General features: G+C 44.0%; 1 protein-coding gene across 4 annotated transcripts; it reads left to right on the top strand.

Annotated features, from left to right (window-relative positions):
* The first annotated feature begins 1,061 nt into the window (after positions 1–1,061).
* Positions 1,062–23,408, top strand: LOC309674261 (cardiac-enriched FHL2-interacting protein). Of its 4 annotated transcripts, none has more exons than XM_082486260.1 (4): positions 1,062–1,349; positions 5,569–5,636; positions 11,846–12,016; positions 13,941–23,408. In XM_082486260.1, exon 4 carries the CDS (start codon positions 14,117–14,119, stop codon positions 18,767–18,769), a length of 4,653 nt encoding a protein of 1,550 aa, XP_082342386.1. In that variant the 5' UTR covers positions 1,062–1,349; positions 5,569–5,636; positions 11,846–12,016; positions 13,941–14,116; the 3' UTR covers positions 18,770–23,408. The 4 variants fall into 4 exon arrangements, with proteins under 4 accessions (XP_082342386.1, XP_082342388.1, XP_082342389.1 ...); XM_082486261.1 differs by lacking the exon at positions 1,062–1,349 and adding an exon at positions 4,673–5,020; XM_082486262.1 differs by lacking the exon at positions 5,569–5,636.
* The last annotated feature ends 174 nt before the right edge of the window (positions 23,409–23,582 follow it).

The raw sequence follows: 23,582 nt of genomic DNA, 5'->3' as shown, positions 1-23,582 counted from the left end.
TAGGAGAAGCACTCGAGCACCAAAAGCCCAGACCAGGAGTTTAGGAGAGTGGGCTTTGCAAGATCTTCCTGGTGGGATCTAGGATGAACGATACACCTCTGCCAGGTGGGGAATTCAAAGCTGAAGGTTGCTTTGGAGAAAGCAGGTCATTGTCCCTCGAAGGACTGGTAAACTTCAGCTGCTCTTGGATTGCAAGGAGGATTGGTCATCACAAGCCGCCTGGTGCTTGGAGTTTCTCAGGCAGCAGATACCTCATGGTTGTTGTCTTGCTCCTGCTGTAGCAGTGTAATTAGCAGCTCTTTTTTAAATGCAAATGAGTGCCGGGCTCACGTGGAGCCCTTGTCTGCCATGGAAGCGGGAGTTGGGCTGTAATCACAGGATATTCTGCTCTTCATTTTGCTGCAGGCTGTAGCTCAAATCCAGTGTGATGCTGAGCGCCAAGAGACCCCCATGACTTCAGTAAGGAGTTCTGTGCACTCAGCACGGCGCAGGGTGCAATCCACTGTTTATATCTGCAGTGCAAAAAACTTAGCTTGTTGACTTTATGGCATATTTCCCCTATTATTCAACATCCTATTGCAGTTTGCCAAATGAAATCCAACGCTGGCATGTGCCTTCCAGGAGGGCGGCTGGTCTTGTTTGCTTTGGAAGGACAGTGGAATGGGGTCCTTACTCCAAGAACGCTGGATGCATTTGTCCAGCCTTGATGATGAAATGAGCTATTTATGAAAAAGCGCCGGTAGGACAGTAATGTGTTACTCGTGTGCATACTTCTTACACGGTATTTTTAATGGTGACCTTACTAAACATTTGGACTCCCACCTGTAGATACAAAAATGCAGTCCTGTAAGGTTTGAATCACTGGCGGTAGCGAGCCAATCGCACAGCATTACTTTCTGTATTAGTTATCTCTGAAGCATTACCAATGGCGAATCTGAATGTAAAAATAGCCGATGACTGTTTGTTTCATCTGTCTGTTACTTGACACCGCATGGTTATTCCAATACGTATGTTTGCCTCTTCCCCACCATGATCTCTGTTTGGTTTCCCCTTGCCTGATAACTATTTAAATACATTTTACTAACTTTGGATTCCTTGCTCACTCCACTTCACCTGGCTGGGCAGGTCTGCGAGGGCTCAAGGGTTAGCTCCTCCACTTTTATTGTTTTGTTTCTTTTTCAGTGCTTGTTTCTGTTAAGATAACCATGTTCAGAAGGAGAGTCTGAAACACATAAATAATGGGAAGCGCTAATAGTAAGCAGGCTGCTGTAAAATGCGCTGGGGCTTTGACTTAAGGGAAGAAAGCGCAGCCCTGCGTTGTCCCTGACCAGGAAGCTGGAGCGCAGAAGGTAAGGGGGAAACATATGGGTGGTTTTAAAGCAGGGAAATGGTGAGGAATGGTGGTGTCTGAACGTGTGAATGTGTGTGCACTCAGGGATCGGCTGTGTAATTGATCAGGTAAGAGAAATCAAACAGCATTTATACCATTTTTTCAGTGATTAGAGGTGGAAAGTCCTATCTTTTTGTCCAGCTTTTTTCTGCTCTGAAAAATGCAGGATTGTCTCTGAAAGTCTGTGTGTGGAACGAGACAAACGTATAGATTTGTGTCCGGTGAGCACTGTTTATGACATATAATTATTTGGTAAAGGGGTATGATCTTTTAAAAAGACCACTAAATTTCTATGAAGCTACATTTAATTGTCCTGCACATTGTGCTGTAAGCAACTTTAAGCAAATATACATTGATTTTATTTTCCAGATGCTTACTGCCTACAGATAAGATACTCTTAAAAACTTTAGTGATTTGTATAGGGGTTTGAAGGCATTTTTATTTCTTTTTTTGGAACAAATAGGAAGAGAATAATTTAAATATTTTATAGAGAGCAATTAGTATGCTACAGAGCCTGAAAAAGTAAAATAGTTCAAATACCTAGGCAGTGCTAAGAGGCCACTATAAATGACTGTGACTATGACTTGTATCCAATTTTAATCACTGGAAAATTTCTTAAATGGCGTAAGCTTTTCTGAGTCCAGTTGTTGCAGAATTTCTTAATCTGCCATCCCAAGGAGCTGCATTTTGTTAGCCTCGCTGCAGAACTCGGCAGTAAAATAAGAACAGAAATAATTAAAAACAAGCTTGAGAACCCAAACCGCTCATGCTTTTTAAATGGCCTGTGAAGAGGCAATCCAATTAAATCTGAATAGGGAGAAGTTTTCCAGCAGCAGGGCAAAGCGACCCGTTCCCACTGACTTTGCACAGTACCAGCTAGAGGATTCCTCACTAGTCCCCTGCCATTGCTGGGAGGGAGGCAAGGCAGAAGGAAGAGTGGGAAGAGATAAAAAGGAAAAATAAGCTTTCTGGATAGGATCAAAGTCCGTGGCTCTTTTCCTTTACTTCTTCAAGGAGTTGACCGTGTAAAAAGCAAATGCCCTCAGTTAAATGCTTGAAGGAACAAGGCCCGTGGAAAATACTAACAAAGAAAAGGTTCCCCATATATTGGAGCTGCAAAGCAACTGCATTTCTCCATCCTTCCACGCTTGTCACGAGGAAGGTGTTTACATACGTATTTACAACTTAGTTACCGAAAGAGTTGTAGCAAGCACTCACCGGTGAACTTGAAGACCCCAGCTGGGTGGAGGTATGCAGGTATAATTGCATCCCTGCACCGCAAACCAAAAGCACACGGAAATTTCACTCCGTAGCCTCTTATTCCTACCCGCTTCTCTGAAACGTTTGTCTTGCCTGTGCTTGCGTTACTAGAGCTGTGCGAAAGGCCCGGGAAAATGTAAATCCCTCCAAGACCAGGAAAAAAAGCCAACTAACCCTATGAGTCAGGTTGGGAGAAAAGACCACTCGTCTGTACCAGTCGTGCCTTTCCTTCCGCGTGTGTAAACTCAGCTAGACGAAAGTTGCTGGCAGAGGCAAATTCTGCAAGTGGTTTTTAGCTGCAGGCTTGGCCGTGCTGGCTCGCCTGCGGCCGGGCTGCCAGGTCACACAGAGCTTTGTCTACCGACAGCGAGCGGGTGAGCGCAGTGCTTTTTAGAGCTAGCATGCCTTGCTCGAGGTAACGTCGTGTTTTGGGACCGGCGGTCTGTGAGGCAGCCGACAGGTGTGTGGGGAGAGGGACCGTGGTGGGGGCTGCCTGTGTGCACCGAGAGGGGAATTTTACCCTTGGGAAAGGGTTGTCCTTCTTCAGTCAAGCCTGCATGTGTTTTTGGGTGGGTCGGTGATTGCTTATACATACATACCAAGAGAGAGGGGGGGGGTGTATATATATATTTGTGTGTGTGTGTGTATTAAGCTTGGTGTTTTGTGGCTTTGCCGCTGCTTGCCAGGATTTTAGGGCTTTCAAGTGTGTATGGTCAGGTAGACTGAGAGCCCTGTCCCTTGGCAGCCCCAGAGAAACTGAGGCAGCATTGAAGCCATAAGAGGACGACTCTTTCCCAGAAGTAAGGTTTCCCTCTCTCCTGGGTTCCCCTGCCAAACGATCATCTTTGGACAGGTGTAGAAAGCAGATATTTAATTATAGTCCTAGGTTCCTTTATCATCCATCGCCTGTGCTTGCATATAAGGATATACAAGAAGGCATTAGCTAGTAACGATTAACCTAAATCAACTGGTAACAGTCAGACCAATCTCCTTATGAGCCAAGCAGGTCAAATAGTGATGCATCTTTATTTTCAGTCTCTCACATAGCTACATCCCAGCAGTTTCAGGGATTCTTTCCTTGTTACTTATGCACTATGTCTGAGGCAGTTTTGGGAACTGGGATAGAGCTATGACAGTCAGGTATACGAAGGCCACCTAACTCATACTTTCCACTTAGAAAAGATAGAGGTGAAAATCCCTGCAATGTTTTGAAAAGTCTTTAAAACAGATGCATGTGGTTAACATTTGGCTACACCTTAACAAGCAGAGTCAGCAAGCAGCAGTATCTGGCAGTTTATAGCTACTGCAGATCCTCAGTCTCAGATGTGCCTCTGTCTATCACCTTTACCCGGATCAGACAAAAGTTGTCGTACCTTACATTCACCTTGGCTTGCCTGCCAGCTTCATTATAGACCCTTGTACAATTCTGCACACTTCTGATGGCTTGTGTTCTGTTGAGATGTATTTCAGGTATGTCTCTGTCCCCATCCTTGGCATGTTTCAAAGCATAGGGCTCCATTGTGTAGAAATTGGAGTAAGTGCCCAGGACTGTGTGGGATGTTGGTGCAGAAGCAAAAGCATGCGCAGAGGGAACTGCACCCTGCAAGCTGCATCCAGGGTTTGTGCCGGGGCAGTGGGGCAGCCTTCCTGATCATGATGTTGTTGTTCACTCTTTGTTTTGACCGATCTGCTTTGAAGTAGTGACATTAGGACTTAGTCTGTTTCTCCAAAACTGGGAAATTATTCTTTGACTAGGCTTGTGAATTGAATGAAGCCATAGACAAGTAGGTAGAATTACCACTTGGGGCGTGGGCGAGAATTGAGGAGAAGGGCTGGGGAAGAAGTGGCTGGTGACAGCACTGGGGTGCAGGTGATGCTATTGCCTGCCTTCAGGGTTCTTCAGAAGGTCTGGGTGGTCTGGAAAGGAATTGTGATGACAGCATCACTGAGGTTGCTGAGGGACTGATTCAGCCAGAGTCATTGCCCTGTCTCTTCGGGAGCAAGTGTGGTTTCTGCTTAAAACTCTTGTTATTTTCCTTTCTGTCTTTTGCATATATCATTTACAGAATAATCACAAGAAACACCTCAGCACGTGCATTAATTGTAAAAGAATAAGGAATTGCCTTGGGGACACACCATTAAATCATAACAATTAATCAGTGTCCGAATAGGAAGGAGTCTGCATTTCCCAGGAAAAAGAAGAAAAAACAACAACCCCCCCCCACCACCCAAAACCAAAACTCCCATTGCACAGTGAAGAGGGAACTGGAAGGCACTTCTATCTTGCTCAGGACAAGACCACTGGCTGGCTTTTGCTCCTCAAGAGGAGTAAAATAGTATGGTCTCCAGAGATAATATCTGGGAGCAAGGGTGAGTGAGCTCTCCTCTGCCCTCTCAAAGTCCTCCCATAGATGGATAGCTGTCCCATGGCCATCTTCCAGATAGCAGGCAGGAGCAAGGCAAGCCGCAGCTTTTGTCCTTCAACTGGAATGGCCCTTTTATAATCACAAATGGTTGAGGAGCAGTTTGTCATCAGAGGAAAGATGTTACGTGAATGAATGGTTGTGTGCTTGAGTCATATGCTGTGGCATGTATACAAGTATATGTTTCCCTCCCTGCCACACTGCTTGCTCAGGAACTGAGCTCTTTTGACTGCACTTGAAAGCTATAGCAAGGTGTAAGTAAGAAGTAGCTCTATTTCTACAGCCTGAGCCAGAAAACCTTAAAAACTAAAGCCTCCACCTTCTCTTTCCCCCTCTGGTACGATTACCTATTTGTCTTTGGTAACATAAGACGGGTATTTCAGGATATTGCATGTTCCTAAATCCCATGGAATTCAGTGGGTGAGAAAAGCACTTAAAACTTGAAACATTTTTTGACCTAGCACATACAAATGGCTTGAATTCTTTTCTTTATAGAAAACAGACTCGGCAAAATCCTTGTACAAATCCTGGAAATATCTAGAAGATATAAAGGAAAGGAGAAGGTGAGACTACTAGTAAAAGAACAATACTTGTTTTCTGCAAGCCTGTTATTTCCTGAGACTGCATCCTGCGTGAGTGAGTGTGGGTCAGGCTCTCCTTGTCAAGAAGCTTAAATGGTCTAAGTGTAAACTTGACAGTGCAGATAGTATCGGTGTGCCGGGGCTGATGAGGAGGACAGTGTAAGTGGGGGATGGTTTCATATTCCCCAGCCTGGAAAGAGAAGTGAGGCATGGCTGGTTGCTAGCTGCAGATTTCCTTGTGTAGGTCACAGAGGAGAATACACCTGCTTCCCTCTTGTGTCTAGCGTACTTGCTGGTATCATTACAATTTTCCCATGACAGGGGCTGGGGCTGTCTGCTGTGCTCCTTTTACAAGGCACCCAAGCCATTATATTTGTTTTCTTGTCCATGTGTTTTTCTTCCCTTCCCTCTTTGTCATGTCCCTCCCATCTCTAGCCATTGCGATGCTGTGGTACTCTACAACTTTCTCTCTACTGTGGGAAAATCTACTTTCTCCCGCTCAGGAAGTGAAAACTCAGAAGCTTTCATCCTCTAAGCCTTCCTTGAGACTAAATGAAAGGAGACAAATACTTGTCTCGTTAGCCAAAATCCTGTCAGTGCTTAGTGAGAGGACTGTCTGAACGCAGTGTCAGTTGTCACCCTGAATTAGTGAGGAGGGCCTGAGTCTTCATGATCTTAAAGAGAGATATAGGTATCAGGAACCTGAGGTGGAGCAGAGATCTTTGCGGTAATTCAGTCACCTACAAATCTGGATGGATTTCACAACACAATATAAGGCTGAGCTACAGCACCATACTCAGCTGAAGGTGTTTGTTTTTTTTTTTTTTCACAGAGGCACGTGATAAAGTGCCTTATGAAGGGCAGCGGGAAGGCACATTTTTGCCTTAACTGGCAAAGGTTAAGCTCTTTTTTGTGTGATTCATAAGACATAGATTTGGCTCCCTGCCCTGCCGCAGATACGCTGTTTGATCTTGGGCAAATCAGTCAGTTGAAGCTGGGCCTTACCTACTGATCTGCAAATGAGACAGAAATCCTGCTTTCAGCAGGAGAGTTTGTAAGGATAAATAGCCACGAGGTGTTCATGTACCATATTACTGGGGAGCTGTATAAATATCTCAGTGTATAATGACTGACCTAGTTACGGGCAGTGGCCTTTTCCAGTCAGGCATTTAATGCCAAGAAATGCACTGTTTGGGTTCAATTGCTTAAATGTCACTTGTCTGTGCTGACTTGAGGTCATGGGAGGGGCACCATCTCTTTGCCTTGTGATTCTCATAGACTTGTGTTGTTTGTCAAGAGCTGCACCTGCCCTTTGCCTGTGTTAGTCACGCGGTCTGTGCCTTTGGCTTCTTCCATCACGTCTGCATGTTACTGACTCTTCACAGGCAGTGGATAGGGTTCAAGTAACGGAAGGAGTGAAGAGGAAGTTGCAAGAAAGCCCCAGTCCAGATACTGAGAGACATCTCATTCTTCCAGACTTGACAGGCCTCCTGGCAGGTTGGGGCGTTTGGAGGACTGTGGGAAAGGCAGTCCAGAGTCCAGCTGGAAATAACTGTTGGGTCTTTGCCATTGAACCAGAAAGAGAAAGGTAGAGATACTTGCCATGATTCTCCATAGATGTCGCAAGCACTCTCTGTTCCTCCCACTTTTCTTCACGTGAGGTCTTCATCCCCCAGTGCTTGAAGCTTTGTGGTCTGAGCTGAAGAGGTAAGCATTCCAGCTGGCGTCTGGAAGAGGTTCACATCCTTTGGGGAAAGGACACAGGGCAGGATACATAACACACGGTCATTGGCTAGGTACACTCCCTCCTTGCATTCATGCTTCCACCAGGTTGCACTGACCTTCCCTGAGCTGTAAGTCTGATGAGTCCCCAGTTCCAGCTCCCATCGCAACAGAGGCATTAGCTTCAGTAGAGTTCACTGGGAGAAAAAGACTTCAGCTGTCTTTTCTTCAGAAAAAGATGGTTTGATTAAACAAATAAAATCACAATCATATTCATTTTAACGACATTTCCACTAGAAAGATAATTGGAAATTATTTTTTTGATCATTTGGAATATTTACTTAGGGAAATTTCAAAACAAGATCACACTCTGTTGCAATACCATCAGAGTATTGTTTGACGTAGAAAATAAAATGAAAAGTTTCAGTTAATGTTAAATAGCACGCACCCTCTCTGACTTAAGGACAGTAAAAATATACTATTTTAACTATTACGGTATATATTACATGCTACTTCTCATGGCCAATAGTGTAAAAATAGTGAAACAATCTGAAATTAAAACTTTTTTTTTAAATTCTGAATGAAATTTTGAAATTTCTAAGTTAATTTCTCTTCAGAATCTTTATTCCATATGAAACTTCAAAAACAATCTAAATGAGAACATCCTCCCGTCACACACACACACACATTGCCAAAAGATGATATTGTCCACAGGATGCCGATTCAGATTGGCAGCCAACTCTGCTGATCCAGCCTGGGACTGCACAATGTCTACCACACCACTCTTAGGTATAGGTATTCCGGTGAATATTGCAGAAAAGAGCAAAATTACTTTATCCCAAATGCGCTGATATTGTCAGTGGCAAGTGATACAGGTTAGAAAATCAGAATTGTCCAGAGGACATGATTTGGTGGCATAGCAATGTGGTATCGGTTCCAAATCCCTTTCCTTTACACGTTGGTCTGAATGCCACATGGGGGTGAGGTTTGGCTCTTCAGAGATGTTGGAATTCATTTTACTGTGGTTACAGTTACTTATGTAGCCTTCTGGATAGCGCACCAGTGTCGGCTTAGGAAGTGGCTGTATGTAGAGTCACCAATTCTGTTCTCAGTTATTCTACTGACGTCAATAAAATGACTCTAGATTTATACCAGTGTAACTGAGAACAGAAGTTGGCCCAAAGTCAAGAACAGTCTCTCCTTTTCTCTGGCCCAGGACAAGCTGTTCGAGACACAATTGCTGGGCCAAATCCTCAGGGGGAATGGACCCAGTCTACACTGGTTTGGTTCAGACACATGGTTCCTTCACCTTGCTTTCCACTGCAATGATCAAAGATCTGGTGCTGGAATAGCTGAGGTCACCTTGTTCTACGCGAGTCATTTCTCTCAGTGTTTGGAATCTTCACCCTAAGCTGGACCAGTCCATCAGCTGGAGCAGGTATTTGTATTTGAGCAAAGTGGTTCCCATTTCCCCAAGCAGAAGAATTCACTTTGGCTGCCCTTTGTGACCACAAAGCATAGGTGAAAGTGGTCTTGTTGGACGAGGGAAATGGAGGCTCATGCTAATAGCTTTCATCTTATGACCATCTTAATCCAGAAGTTGCTTTTCTTGACAGTTCAGGGAAATGTGGCCGGAGCACCATTGTCTCTCTTACCAGGCAGCTCCCCTCCTTGGCGGGGGTGTTGTGATCCTCCCTTCAGCCCATGTGCCCAGAGGGCTGCTCAGAGAGGCAGTGTGCATGGAGCAGCCCAGGCAGCAGGGCAGATCTCAGCCTGATGACAAGTAGCTGTTTCCATCCAGTCCTTTCATCTGATTATGAGCTCCCATGTGTGCCATGGACCAACGTGCAGCTATGCAAAAGATTGACCAATTCGTTAGGGATTCTCCTATTTCCCATGGTAAGAAGCACTGACTAGTCGTTGTCATGATGAACCTCTAGAAGCCCAAAGCAGCAGTGTGTGTGCAAGTAGAGCCCACCTCTGAATAAACCTCAGCCAGCAGTCACCACAGGGCTCTGAGTTTTGGGCTAGAGCTGCGGATGGATGCCATAGAGAGAGCACCACGTGAAGAAACGAGCTCACAAAGATTTTTTTAAAAATAATAAACCTTCTGTCCCTCTCCCTTCTCTTCCCATCCTCAAGGGGAATGCAGTGCTGCTGACTTCAGATTGCTATGCAACTCCCAAGGGCGCTGCCAAAATGCCACCGCAATGTCTCATGGCACAACATTTCAGCCAAATACCAGCCCAAGGGGGGGGTGGGGAAACCAACAGGCCCTTTAGATATTGCAGCAGCAGTGATGTCACACGCTCCAGCCAAGTTTGCTGGTTTGCCCACCTCCTGTCTGGTGAAAAAAGTTGACATTCAGTCTGTGCCAGGCCAGGAATAGTCTCTGTAATTTAACCTCCTCATCACAACTTGCTAGGCACTTAAGAGAGCGACTGAAAAAAGCCTCCTATTTAAAAGAGAGGGGAGGTTGGTTTTTGATTAAGCTCCTTGAAATCTGTACATTCATGCAAGCTTTTTCGGTAGCTCATATCAGATGATGCCTACTGCAAAGACCTCACATGCTTCTCAGCATTTCCCAAGCCGTTCCAAATGCCCAGCGTTGCTTTCCTCTGTCTTGAAAATAGGCTAAATTCAGACATCCTTAAATGTTTGGACTAGCTGAATCCTGACCTAAGCTCAAACACTGCACCTGGGTTCCTGCCTGCCATGTTTGTCCAAAATGGTAAAGAAATGGTACTTTACCAGTTTATTCAACCAGCCGTGAACAGCTTCTTTGCCCAAAGTTCAGAAATTGCCATCATACCTACACAAGGGATAGCTAAATCAGTACAGTGCTGCTGTTTCCATCCAGTTTCAGTAGTGATCTGCACCTTGAACACTTAGTGTAGATACAGCTTTTCCAGCTTGAAACATTATACTGCCCAAGTACTGGTATTATGGGCAGGCAAGGCCAGGATCTTCACAAGGGTTTCAGAGACAGTGACTGTCACTATTCTTTTTTTAATCAGTGGTGTTGAGTTGTTTTTGTAACAGTGACTCCATCTAGGAAAACAAGTGCTGAGATTACATCATGATCTCCATGTTTATTGTTACCCTACTCACTTTTCAGCGAATGTTCTCAGTTTACAAGGGACAAGATGTTTCTTCAGACCTCTGTCCATGAGATCCAAAAGCCAAGCTTCCTCCTAGTTCAGACACCACCACCACCAATAAATAGCGATAAACATTGTGCCACTGGAATTTAGTCAACAGCCCCGTTGATGAGTGAGCCAGAACATAATCACAATCTCCCACATCTGTGTTGGCTTTGCAGAGTTAAGAGTACCATAGAAGCAGTAACAATGCAATTTAACGTCTGAGCAAAGATATAACTGAGTACACGTCTCTGCAGTGAGGATGCCCTTTTACATCTGGTTGCAACCAGACATAGCACTGAGGTTTTTTTCTTTGCTTTTACTTTTTTTTTTTTTACTCAGACATCTTAAATGGACCACAAAAAGCTCTGATTGGTACAGGCTTGCCCCTAAACTAACACTAACAACTGTCCTTCCTCAGGTAAGTGTAGGAGACCGTCCCAGTGGGTGAGCCCTTGTTGCCACTTTTGCCAGTGTGTTTTGAATAGCATGGCCTGACACAAAAGCTTCCTTACTTAGACCTGTGTTTTAGGGAAATCTACTGTATCTGCACATATGTGCTATTTGCATCACCTCAGTTCTCGTTGTTAGAAATGGGTATGTTCTTGCAAAGATTAAGTAAACTAACCTGAACCTTGGGAGTCTCCACAGCAAAAGGACAGCAGCAAGGCACATTCACCATAGCTGACCTTTCCTTTAGCATCTCCTGATTCTAGTTCATGCATGGAAGCAAAAAGATGTTTTGTTTACTGCCTGTCACTACCCCAGCTGTCCACTTTTCCTCTCCTTTACAACAGGGACAGTGAAAAGGATGGACTTTCAAACCTCAGCTGCATTAGTTTCCAGTCCACCAGACTGATGCCCGTCTATACTTGTTGGCAGTAGGAAGTCATATACAGGAGTGGAGGCACACATTTTCCGCAGTCCCTCGGAAAGGGTGGTACACCAGGGATGTAGACAGCAGCAGGGAAGAAGTCATCCGGCACAACCCCTCTTTTTAGCCTGGAGACATCACCCAGCCTTTGCAGTGGGCAGACCGCCAGGAAACCATTGCTCACTCAGCTGTTAGTCCCGGCTGGGGCTACCAGAGAGTGCTGGAGGTTGTGACAGTTGTTTGCTAGGAACCTGACTGCACTTCACAACCTACCAAAAGCTCGAGGTATCTGGGTTATTATCACTCTGGGATGAATACCTGTCTCTTCTGGTAAGAAATCCTGTAAATCACTCCTAAAGTGTTTGTAAAATGTGAATGAACACATGAATGAATGAATACAACATGAAACAAACTTCAGATCATGCAAACAAATGTCTGGTTTCAAATTGCAGAATTCACTCAAGATCAAAAAATGCTGACGGTTGGAAACATCCCGGGACACTACTTCTGTCGAAACTACATCACTGGACTATTTCTACCTCCTCACTAAAGATGATCAGAAATGGAGCCAAATACAAGCATGAGAGGGAGTTCTAAAGATGAGAAGCAAAATTACATGGCAGGTATGTACCTGTACTTCCCACTCATATAACAGTTAAGAATCAAAACCAAAAGTTGGGTGACCTTTCATTTGTCTTCTCTTTTTTTCTTGCTGCATTATACACAAAATGTTTTTGCAGTGGGGGGAGTAAAACTCACTTTTGAAGAATCTTTGTACAAAGCAAAATGGAGAAGCTCTATTAAGCTCATCTTATTTCTAGTGTAAATCTCCTGTAGTTCTGCATAAGTCATTGGAATTGTACGGCTGGAAGGAAAAAATCAAGATTCACTGTGATACTTTGTGCCTAAAAATAGATTGGCTGAGGTTTTTTTTAAATAGAAAAGGAAGGTGAGAAGTGTTTTCATTTGAAGAAACAACTGAGCCTAAGTAACTCAGCTGATAAAGCCCAGTTCCTCTGACTTTTCATACTTTGACCAGCGCTGAGTTGTCATAGGGAAAAATGTGCCCTTTCCAAGAGTCTCACTGAGCTGGGCCAAAGTGGAATCATGGATTTGGACAGCTGGAGGGGCTGAAATCGGGATCTGAATTTCATTGCTCAGTTCTACAGTGGATCTAAGCTTGAGATGGAGACAGCTTCCACTTGTGTAGAAGCTGGAAGCTGCTGTAGATATGAACAGTGGTGTTTCAGCTTATCAGAAGTTAATGATGCAATTGTACTAGGAAATGGAGATATAGATCAGACTTTCTTTAAGGAGTCTAAAAGCACTTTTACCTAGCTCTTGAATATGCTTTTGCAGTAAGTCTCGCCGTAGTTTAGTCTATACCCTGCTCATGCCCTTGAATGTGAAAATAAGTATCTAAAGAGTTTGCAGAGTAAACTTTAAAGAGTTTTAGTGTATAGATTTCAAGTATAGCTGAAAGGTCTATTTTGCTTATACTTGTTCCATCCAAAGATTCCCCCATCCTGTCTTCAGACTGACATGGAGATACAAAAAACCCACAATGCTGTGGCTCTTGACTGTGCATCGTAATCGGTGATTAATGGAAGGCTGTGAGATTTTAGAATTGTGTTGAATGGGTTACCTTTTGCTCTCAGCAGTTCTGGAATTGAAACCAAATGTTTCCTGTGCTCCTTTAGTGGGTCTGCGAGAGTCCCCTAGGCACTCCTGCCTTCTGCTGGTTAAGCTGATATTAGCAGCCTCTTCAGTTTCAATATACCAACCCAACCGTATCTGGATATGGGTGGCTGATGGATTTTACCCCAGCAATATTTGCTTGGAACGTGCTAATGCACAGTAAATCCTCTTTACCTGTGGTGCCATTCTGCTTTCTCAGACAAGGGTTCTGCTCAGGGTGATCGTCACAGCAAAGCTCCAGCCCCATACAAGCAGGTTCATCTCTATAGACTTCATTTTCCATAGTCTTGAGCTAACAGATGAGTGAGAATAGAATCCTCTGTAATAACTTTGGTTTTCACAAAATATTTTAAATTATAATTATGATGTCTTGCCAAGTAAGTTTTATCAACTTTTCTTTCATTTTGGACGTAGCGTGCAATCGATGTACCCAGTGACATTCTTTTTTTAAGTATGTTTTCTCCCTTCTTATTACTAATTCTTCCTGTCCAAAAAATGGTTAACCTTAGCTAAATACATGCATAGCACTTGGAAGTGTTTATCGTTGGAGGTATGGAAAGGGGAGTACTTGAAATTTAGCTCTTATAACCTGGTTTAAGAGCCCAAGTAAAGAATCTGAGGTGGAACCACTTTTTTTAATGGCACTTTCCAGAAATTAAACTATCTACAATAAGCTACTTGAGTTGACCAAAATAACAATTATTTTTCATGTTGTTTATTGTGTTGCTAGCGTCTTGTTTAGAATACATGCAGGAGCAAATTAGTCAGTGACTGATATATCTGGAAAAAGCTTTCTGTCTAACAGTGTTAATATTGAAAAATGGTAACTTATAATTTTTGGCTTTGCAGAGAAGAAATTTTCCTTCAACTATTCCGTAAGATGAATTGATATGCAGTAGCATCATCTGGAGGAATTGCTTTGTGCTTGTGAATTGCAAACAGCTGGAACCACCCCACACAGTCACCTGCCTATTTGCCACCTGAAATTAATCCTTTGGATAAGTCATTCATGACTCCCATGAACAATGCAGGGAAATAAGAAACATACAGAAGGACATAGTGACTCCTCAAGTATTGGGAGTCTCCTGGATGACACGGACAGAGAGGTGAGCAGCCTCACAGACCGAGCTTTCAAAAGTTTGTGTGTGGCAGAGCTTGAAGACTCTTACAATGAACCGGATCTCGCCATTTCACCTGACTTTACCCTCCAGTTGTCTGCTAAATTTCACCCAGGGACGTTAAATCACGCCATCAAGAAAAGCAACGTCTGTAACAAGCTAACGGCAAGAAACAATGAACATACAATATGGGCTTCCACATTCCAGCAGTTACCAAAGTGTGCTCCGGAGGAGAAAAGGATTGCTAAAAATAACACCTTTGCCACTGAAAGGAAAAAGCTGAATTTGCCAGTACCTAGCCCAAGGAACAATAAACATGTTTCAAAAGTGTCCTCGTTGATTAAGACATTTGATAAGACTGCAAACCAAGGGTCAGGAGGTTCCCTGATAGCCATTAAGCAGCCTATTAAGAATAGCTTTCAAAAATATAAATTAAATCATGGAAATGATATGGCTTGCTGGGATGACACAGGCATTTTAAGCATCCACAAGGAACTTTCTGAATTTTCTGAGGCTAGTCAAGGTAGCCACTCTCTCAGAGGCAAGCATGAGCCACAGAGAAGACCTAATAAAATAGACCTGAGTTATTGTGGCTCTGATGGTTATTATCCTGTGCTGATTGAGATGTCAAAAGTAGCCAAGTCAAATTTTTCCCGTTCTTCTAAAAAGGCTTTAAAAACCAGAAGTACGAAAGTTAATGAGCCAGCAAAAAAAGGTAATTTTCTTCACAGCGAGAACAGTGCTTTTGAATCATGGAATGTTCATCATAAAAAACTGACTGAAAAGGAGGAATTTGTTGATGTGAAAATGAAAAAGGAAGGTCTTACATACCTGGAAGAAGCACCATTTATTAAAGGATCCCACACACATGAACATAAATTGCCACCTGTCAAAACCACTGTTGCTAAGAAGCAGGAGAAAGATCTTCAGATTGAGCCAACGTCATCAGAAGCTGCTTTCAGCATCCCTCTCCCAGCTGTATGTGTACCTCAGGGCCCCCTCCCTTCAGAAACTGAATTTCTTGCTGCTCTTCCGCCCACACCTCCCCCTAGGATTCATGTGCACCAGGGACCTCCTCGGCCACCCCCTCTCCCACAGGCACTTCCTCTTCCACCCCCCACCCAGCAGGGCCATCCCCCAACACCCCACATCCCTGAAGCCCCTCCTGTGCCACCTCCCCCAGTGCCAGCTCAGCTTTCCCCCTCTGCCATGTCCCAAGTCTCTGTCTCACCCCAGTCCACATCCTACAGGATGGTTTCACACTCACCTATGTCCCAGGCACCCAGCCCACCTCCACCGAGAGCCCTGGCCACCTTAACTGAAGAGGAGGTCCTCAGTCCCCAACTGGGCAATACATGTCCACCCTGGAGGAGACAGAGGGCTACAAAAGGGGCAGCAGAGAGGAGACAGACTTCAAAGGAGCAGTTCACAGCCAGCGATGAGATGGTTTCATTGTCTGAAAAGGCAACTGGTGCTGAACCTGGTCTGGATGTGAGTCCTCTGACTAGACAGGTAAACTCCCCTGGATCGAATAGCCCCTCTTTCAACATCACCGAACTCTTAACACCCATCATACCACCAAAACAGGAGGTAGACCCTATGGAAAGTGAGCTGATTCCGCTGACACCTCCTCCCACTGAGAGCGCGGCAGCGAGAGACCACGAGGGGAGCGTCTTTAGCGATTACAGATCTCGGGATAGTTACAAATCGAAAGCATCGAGTCTGTTATTCAATTTGAAGGATGTGCGTAAACGTGTTAAAAGCATTTATACCCCTTCTCCCCTGTTAAAGGCCTTGGAGGAGAAAAATAAAACTAGGGAAAACATACAGGAGAGTACAAAAATGAATGCCTCGCTCTTGACTTTACAAGAAAAAAGTAACAAAAATATTGCAGACAAAGATGAATCAAGTGATATAACCTCTGTATTGTCTGGCAGTGTACCCGAAAAGGACAGTAAAACTGATTTAACTGGACACTTTACAGACAATTACCTGACTTTGAGTTCACCCCAGACAACAGCAGACCTTTTATTTTACCAAACGGAAGACAACTTACAGCAAGACGATTCAAAATGCGAAGGTCTGGTTAAAAACACAAGGGGTAATGAAAACATCCCCTTGTACAGACACGAATCATATGAACCTGATTTAAGGAAACGTCTGCAGTATCCACCATTGAAACCATTCAGTAGAGACAATGCAGGTGCAACAGCTGGGCAACCTGTGCAAAATCCCAGTGTCCGTGTCCAGGGTGAGGAAAATGAAGGAGAGGCTGCTAATCAGAATGAAGAGTTTGTCTTCAAAATGCTCCCAAACCAACTCTCACCAGCAGAGGATGTACCTTACAGCGACATCCAAAACAACATGGTGGTAACTGGGCATGAAGCACATGGCAAAAGAAGCACAAGTTCTTCAGAGCAATCTTTCGTCTCCACGGTAGAGCAGCCACTTCAGGAAGAGCCGTTTCCACCGGTGCCCCTGATGCAGAAGGCAAGCCTTCAAGAAAGCCAGAGGACTAGGAGTGAAGTGAGTTCAGACAGTAAGAAAAGCCACAAGGAGAGAGGGAAAGAGGTTGGGGAAGATGAACTGCAATATTATGCTTGTATCAGCTCTGGTACTGGTGCAGCAGAGAAGAGGGAGGGGAAGGTTACTGGGAATGAACAGAGGAGCTTGTTGAAAGAGAAACTAAAGACAGAGAAAAGGCAAGAGGCCAAGAGCATGGATTCTGCTTCTGACAGTGTAAGGGACATGTCCATCCACAGGTCTGAGGAACCGCAAACACCACCATCTTCAAGCTCAACCAAACCCAGTCTGTTTATGATTAAAGATAACACATTCAGGTCACCTCAGGTAATAAAGGCTGTCAAGCTGCCCCTGTTCAGGTCCTTTTCCCTGGATGATACAGTAAGCAGCAGTTACAAGGAAATGGAAAGTAGGTTTATGTCCCCAGCAGAGCAGAACAAGAAGCACCAAAACAGGTTGCGTGCCCAGGAGGTAGGCTGGTTGGCATCAAGGTGCAGAGGGCAGCAGAACGTGAGGGATGGAGCAACCGACAAAGAGGCCAGTGAGCCTGGATCTACTTCAGCAACACTGGATCCCAGTCTTGGGGAAGATACAGAGAGCTTTTCATTAGGGAAGCTGATGGAAGAAGATGAAGAGACTTGTGCTTTGTTAAATAAAGTTGGGAAAACGAATGAGGAAAGTGTCTGCAGAAGGAAAGAGAAACCCCAGGCTAGGAAGGCAAGACACAGCTTAACACAGCCAAGTTTAAGTCTGGAAAATGACCAAGCACAAAACAACCCCAGCTATCCCGCAGAGGGAAAGACAAATTACTTTAAGAATCATCATTTATCTAATCGCAGAGGTGGCTCTTGTGCGAAAAAAATAATCACTAGGGAGACAATTTCCCCTGTGACTGGCTCCATATCAGAGGACCACACGTATTCTCCTGTATTCCATGAAGCTTTAGAGGACATCCTACGTACAGAAGGTGCATCGGATTTGTTAGACAGTCTCACGTGCTCTGCTGTTACAAGCCCCAGGTCAGGCAGCACCATGCACTCGCTTGCTGCCAGTTCATCGTCAGACAAACCAACAATTTCTGCCCTTAGAGAGGCAGAGGATGTTACAAACCCTGCCTTGCTGAACATGGCACTAAAGAACCAAGCTGATATGTCTGCAGAAGAGATACTTGATTCAGCACAGAGGAATCTGCTTTCCAATTCTGCAGGGGAAGCTGAGAGACTGGAGCCCAGGGGACTCGGGGAGAGGGCAGCAGGCAAGCCTCCCGCTGTGCCACCAAAAACAGAAAAGGCTCTGCGGCGGGCCAAAAAGCTGGCAAGCAAGAGAAAGAAAATGCAAGAGCAGCAGAAAAAGCATCAGACTGAGCATGAAGATGCTATAGGGAGAAAGCCGCCTCATTCTGGACAGACACTAGCACCTCCTTCACCTTTGGGATATTCTCCTCTCCATCCTGCCCCTCACTCAACTTTTACTCCCACAGAAACCAGTACAGGAAGACCCAGTGCTGCTTCGGCAGTGAGCCCTTCACCCTCCTCAACCCAGCGTAAACTCCTCCAAGACCCTGACTCTGGTCAATACTATGTAGTTGATTTACCAGCTGAAGTGAATTTAAAGACATTTTATGACCCAGAAACTGGCAAATACGTTCAAGTCTCAGTCCCTTCCTCGGAAGGGAACTTAAATCAGCCCCCCTCTTCAGAAATTATGAATTCTCCCTATGCATCCTACCCTAGAGTGCTGCCTTTACCAGCTTCATCTGTAGCAGTGCTGAAGTCACCTTCTCAGCTCTCTGAACCTACCTGGTTAATGCCATCTGTACCAGGAGAACCAGCTGAGCTACCAGAAGATGGCCAGCAGGACTACAGATACACGGAAACTGTGGATACTCAGCCCTGTATTCAACCCGCCTCTTACTCCTATAGTCAAGAGGCTGAAGAAACTCAAGTTCGCTTACAAAAGGACATGAGCCCAACCCCAAATACCAACATAGTGTCCCTCACTGATTTAGATGATTTTGCTGCTGAAGGAGTATCTTGAAAACTGAAGTAACAAAATATGCCAGCTAGTGTTTTTAAGAACTGTTTGGACAGACACATGCACACAAAAGCACACGCAGATTTGATGTTTGTACAACACTTTATGTCTGAATCTTGTTGTGGTTTGGGTGGGAAGGAAAATGAAAGCTGACCACATTGAGAGATGTGAGGTGATGATCACTCTGAAGAAGTGTGAAACTGAGTAAGCAACAAATTATCAGTGAGATGAAGGGGCAATGCCAGCTAAACAAATAAATACGACAGAATGAAGCCACTGCTTGCTGCTGCTGCTGCTTTGCCATTGTGATGGCTGGGATTGCCAAAGCAGGTGTCCTTTTGTTCAGATGTGTTGCATACGTGACAAAAAGTAAAACCTATGAGACCATCCTGTCCATCCTATGAGACCTAGGAGAGATGCTGCATCTACCGAACTTTCCTCATTCACTGCCTTTGAACTATATTGACGGGTAGAAAGCATATGGCTGCAAATATGCCATAAACCCACGATTCATTTTTTGCACACATTGATTGCCCAGATGTTATTGACAAAAAGATTGTATACTGGATGCACAATACAACAGCTATGTCAGAAAACCTTTAAACCACCAGAATACACTTACAGCTGCTCTAGACTTCTGCAGACACTTTTGCAGTGTCCACTAACATGCTGCTGAATTCTTTATATTTCTTGATAATCTCCAAATAAGTTCTCTTAGAGTCAGGGGTTATTTATAATGCAGCTTAAAACTTCAACTTATCTTGATATACTTGGCCTGAAGTATTTTGGTAAGGAGCAAGGTTGAATGAAATCCCATAACAGTATTTAATTTCTTGTTAGGATGAGAACAACTTTGCTTATTGTAATTGGAGTGCTTTTTATTTTGTTTTGTTTTCAGGCTCCCACTGAAATACAGCCCTAACTTTTAAAACCTGAAAAACATCGTACCTAATTTTGGTCTTGTGAATTCCGTGGTGTAAAGGAAAGAAAAAATAAGAGACAAAAACCATCCAAAGTATTCATTTCTAGAAAAATGCTTCTTTGGATTATCACTTTTCTTTGAAAGATCTGTATCAAAATATCACTCATCCTTGCATAAGCTTTTTTTTTTATCATCATAGATAATGATAGAACCTTGGTGAAAAGATGGAAAAATTGAATGTAATATACCTGCTTATAAATATCTATATTTGGTTATGGGTTTCCTTTTTCTCTCTCTCATTTTTCTACTGTTTTCCTCAATTGAAACCAAAGCATGGGAGCTCTAAGGAAGAATTCTATCAGTGACTTTCAGCTTGAGTCACATCTCAGGCTATTTTTACAGGATTGTTTTCAGTGAATTGACTCTTAGCTTCCTGAAAAGAAAGGGAAGAGTCAAGCCTTTAGCTAATAAATGCAACGTGGAGAAGGGACGCAGGCACTGCCCAACTCTCCCAGTTTTAATATTTATGATAGAGGTTTTCTTCAGTAGGTTCTTAGTTTCCCAGGACTGAGGCTGCTCTCAGGACACAGACCGACACTTGGTGGTTTGGCTCCCTCCCTAACCTGAACTCAGCTCCCAGCCTTCCCCAGCCCTGACAAGAGCCATTCGTTCAGAACCTGTCCTCATCCCATCAGACTCTTCCTTTTGTCAGTGCTAATTGCTAGACTGTTTCCCTTAGAGGAGCTAGATAGACACTAAGGACATCTCTTGATTGATTTCAGTGTGGTTTGAATTTGGCCCTTAATGATTTTCTAATGTTCATTTCACCTGTTATGCAGAGTTGTGTCAGATTTGCCATTGTATGACTTGGCAGGGACATTTGCAGCAGCGTGGGGTGGAAGTGGAGACGTTTGTACTGGTTTGGTTTGGATTTTGAGCACATTCAGCCAAATGCCCCTATTTGAATAAACCTTTATTTGTTCAGTCTCCACCCTTGAAAATTTTCAACACCTGACTGGATAAAACTCTGAACAACCTGGGCTGGCCTTAGAGCTGACCCTCCTTGAGCAGGAGGTTCACCCAGAGACCTCCTGAGATCTCTTGCAGCCTAAATTACCCCATGATCCTATTCTGCAAACATTGAAATTTTTAAACCAACTTTGACTTGGAACTCAGAAAATGCAGTCTGCCTGGCAAAGGGCTCATTTTGAAAGAAATAAAAAAGAATTTGAAAATCAAGAGTGTTTCAGGAAGCAAGGATCAATTTTCAAGTTGTTAAATTAAGGGAAATGGCTCCTATTATGAATATTTTTCCTTTTTTTTGGTCACAAATATTTTGGTAAACTGACCTGGTGCAATTCATGTTGTACTTCTCTGTTGCTTTCACTGTATACAGCATAATGTCTATCCAGTATAGAGCAGAATGTCATCTACGTGTTAAAATATAGATAAGTAGGTTGATTAAAGTTTTCCATGGTACATTTAGACAAAACCTATGTAATCTGAAAGCCTAGTAGAGTGCACAAGCCATTTTTTTTGTTTGATATCACAAATTTAAATGCCCTTAACAGCCACAAGTCAAGAAATAGGCAGGCTCTCAAGAGGACAGGAGGAGCTTTCCAAAGGGAACCTGTGGATACAAAGTATCTGTGCACAGATATAAAAGCTGGTAATTTGCTAAGCAAAATACATAACTGCATTAAAAACAGCCCTTTTTGCTTGGTTAACTAGTTTTGTGGATGCGCAGCCTTCTGCACCCTTTTTTCAAGGGCCGCCTTGAACTCTTGCTGAGGAGAACAGGATCCTCCAATATACTACTTCTAGGTAGGCAAGGAAAGCAGGGTGTATTTTTCACTCTACTGTGAAGGCAAACTGAAACGTGGGCATCTGAAAAGGAGCCAGTCCTAACTTGGATAACAAATACATTTCAAGTAGGACTTCTTTATTTTGGCCAATCCTTTCTGTTAGCTGGGGGAGCTGCATTTACAGCAGACTCTTTCTAAGCTTGCACATGTCCCAGAGGGAGTTTTGAGCTAGAGAATTTGCAGCTAAACAAACACAGAACTGGGGTGTTTTGAAAGCAAATATGAAAGTGATTCTCATCATATGACAGGCTGACAGAGTTGGGGTTGTTCAGCCTGGAGAAAAGAAGGCTTCAGGGAGACCTTATTGCGGCCTTCCAGTATCTGAAGGGGGCCTACAAGAAAGCTGAAGAGGGACTTTTTGCAAGGGCACGTAGTGATAGGATGAGGGGGAATGGCTTCAAGAGGGTAGATTTAGATTAGATATTAGGAAGAAATTTTTCACTCTGAGGGAGGTGAGGCACTGGAACAGGTTGCCCAGGGAAGTTGTAGATGCTCCATCCCTGGAGGTGTTCAAGACCAGGCTGGATGGGGCTTTGAGCAACCTGGTCTAGTGGGAGGTGTCCCTGCCTGTGGCAGGGGGGGTGGAATTAGGTGATCTTCAAGGTCCCTTCCAACCTAAACCATTCCATGATGTATCTAGATCTTGCCCTGTAGCACTTTGCCACAAGGAGTGAGTGATGTTATGCAAGTGTTGCTCCAGGTCCCAGCGTGGTATTGACTCCATTTGAGTATGAACCTGCCAGCAAACCTGTTTCTGGCCTAGACCACACTGTTGGCCAACTTCTTGCTAGGCCATGGGAGTGTGTGTGCATGCAAACACACATGCAGGCACATAAACAACCCTATATAGATAGATAATATTCTTTTTTTATATATATAAAATATACCTATAAAACTTCCATTTGCATATCAGTATAAGACAGCAGTAATGCCTGTGATGGTGAACACAAAATGTTTGTGCATTAAAAGGAAGCCAAATGACACCTTTTCAAATAACAAATATTTTTCTTTCCTTGCCCTTTTCTGTTTGTGTTTGTTGTTTGTTTTTTTTTTTTTCCATTGCTGCTGTGGGAAACTGGGATGGAAGAGGTCATTACTAGGCAAAATGACAGCTGTGAATTGACCTCTTTCTTTTTGGGGGGAGGGGGGGCGTATGGGAAATGTGCAATAGTCATGAAAGCAGTTGTAGGAAAGCACTGTTTCACGATGCAAAATGACAGTGATATTAAAATAGCTTAAAGAGGTGTTAAGGCAAATTGAGCTGAATTCTGCCTTGCCAGCAGCCGGTGGTTAGGACTAAGGAACACAGCAGGCTCTTTGCGTGCACACAAGCACAGCAGGCTGAAGGGAACAGGGGCCCATTCCTTTCACTGTTCCCTTCTCCTGCATGTGGCTTTTTTTGCAAGTTGCATTTCTGGGTTCCCTGAGGGTCATTTACAGCGGTGGTTCTTCCACGGCAGATGTGACTGAGGCCAAACCTGCCTCCCCTAGTCTTTGGCTCTAAGGCCATAACCACCTCCCTTTGAACCTGCTTCTCTTTCTGGGGCAACTGCAACGCCTTCCAGTCCAGTATTCATGTCCACACAGCAGACTTGGACTGCCATCCCACAGCCATGGCTCTGTCCCAAGAGCTCAGATTTCCTTGTGCAAAATGCTGGATTTGTTTTAGAGAGTGTGGTTTAATTGACATGGCCTACGTGTGTGGATTTTTATCAACTCCTCATTGCGTGTTCAGTGCCTTCCTAAGTCATCTGTCCAAGAAAATGTGTGTCATCGGCACAGACGCAACTGTATTTGCAAATAAGTAATTATTTATTGATTAATAAACAAAATAAATGGGACTTGTTTTACAGTACTGGAATGACTTCTAGCCAGCTTTTTCATTGTAATTATGTGTCGTTTTAATTTCATCCCCAGTTATGCCAGCAGAAGAAGTGGACAGTATGGAAGTGTGTGTTTGTGTGCGCATGTATGTGGTATACAATTAAAAGATCTAGGAGATGACTGGATGCAGGGCTTCATCCCCCTT

This window comes from Vanellus vanellus, assembly GCF_965231255.1.
Source record: "Vanellus vanellus genome assembly, chromosome: 7".
Taxonomy (NCBI): domain Eukaryota; kingdom Metazoa; phylum Chordata; class Aves; order Charadriiformes; family Charadriidae; genus Vanellus; species Vanellus vanellus.
This window is presented reverse-complemented; position numbering and strand designations above follow the sequence as displayed.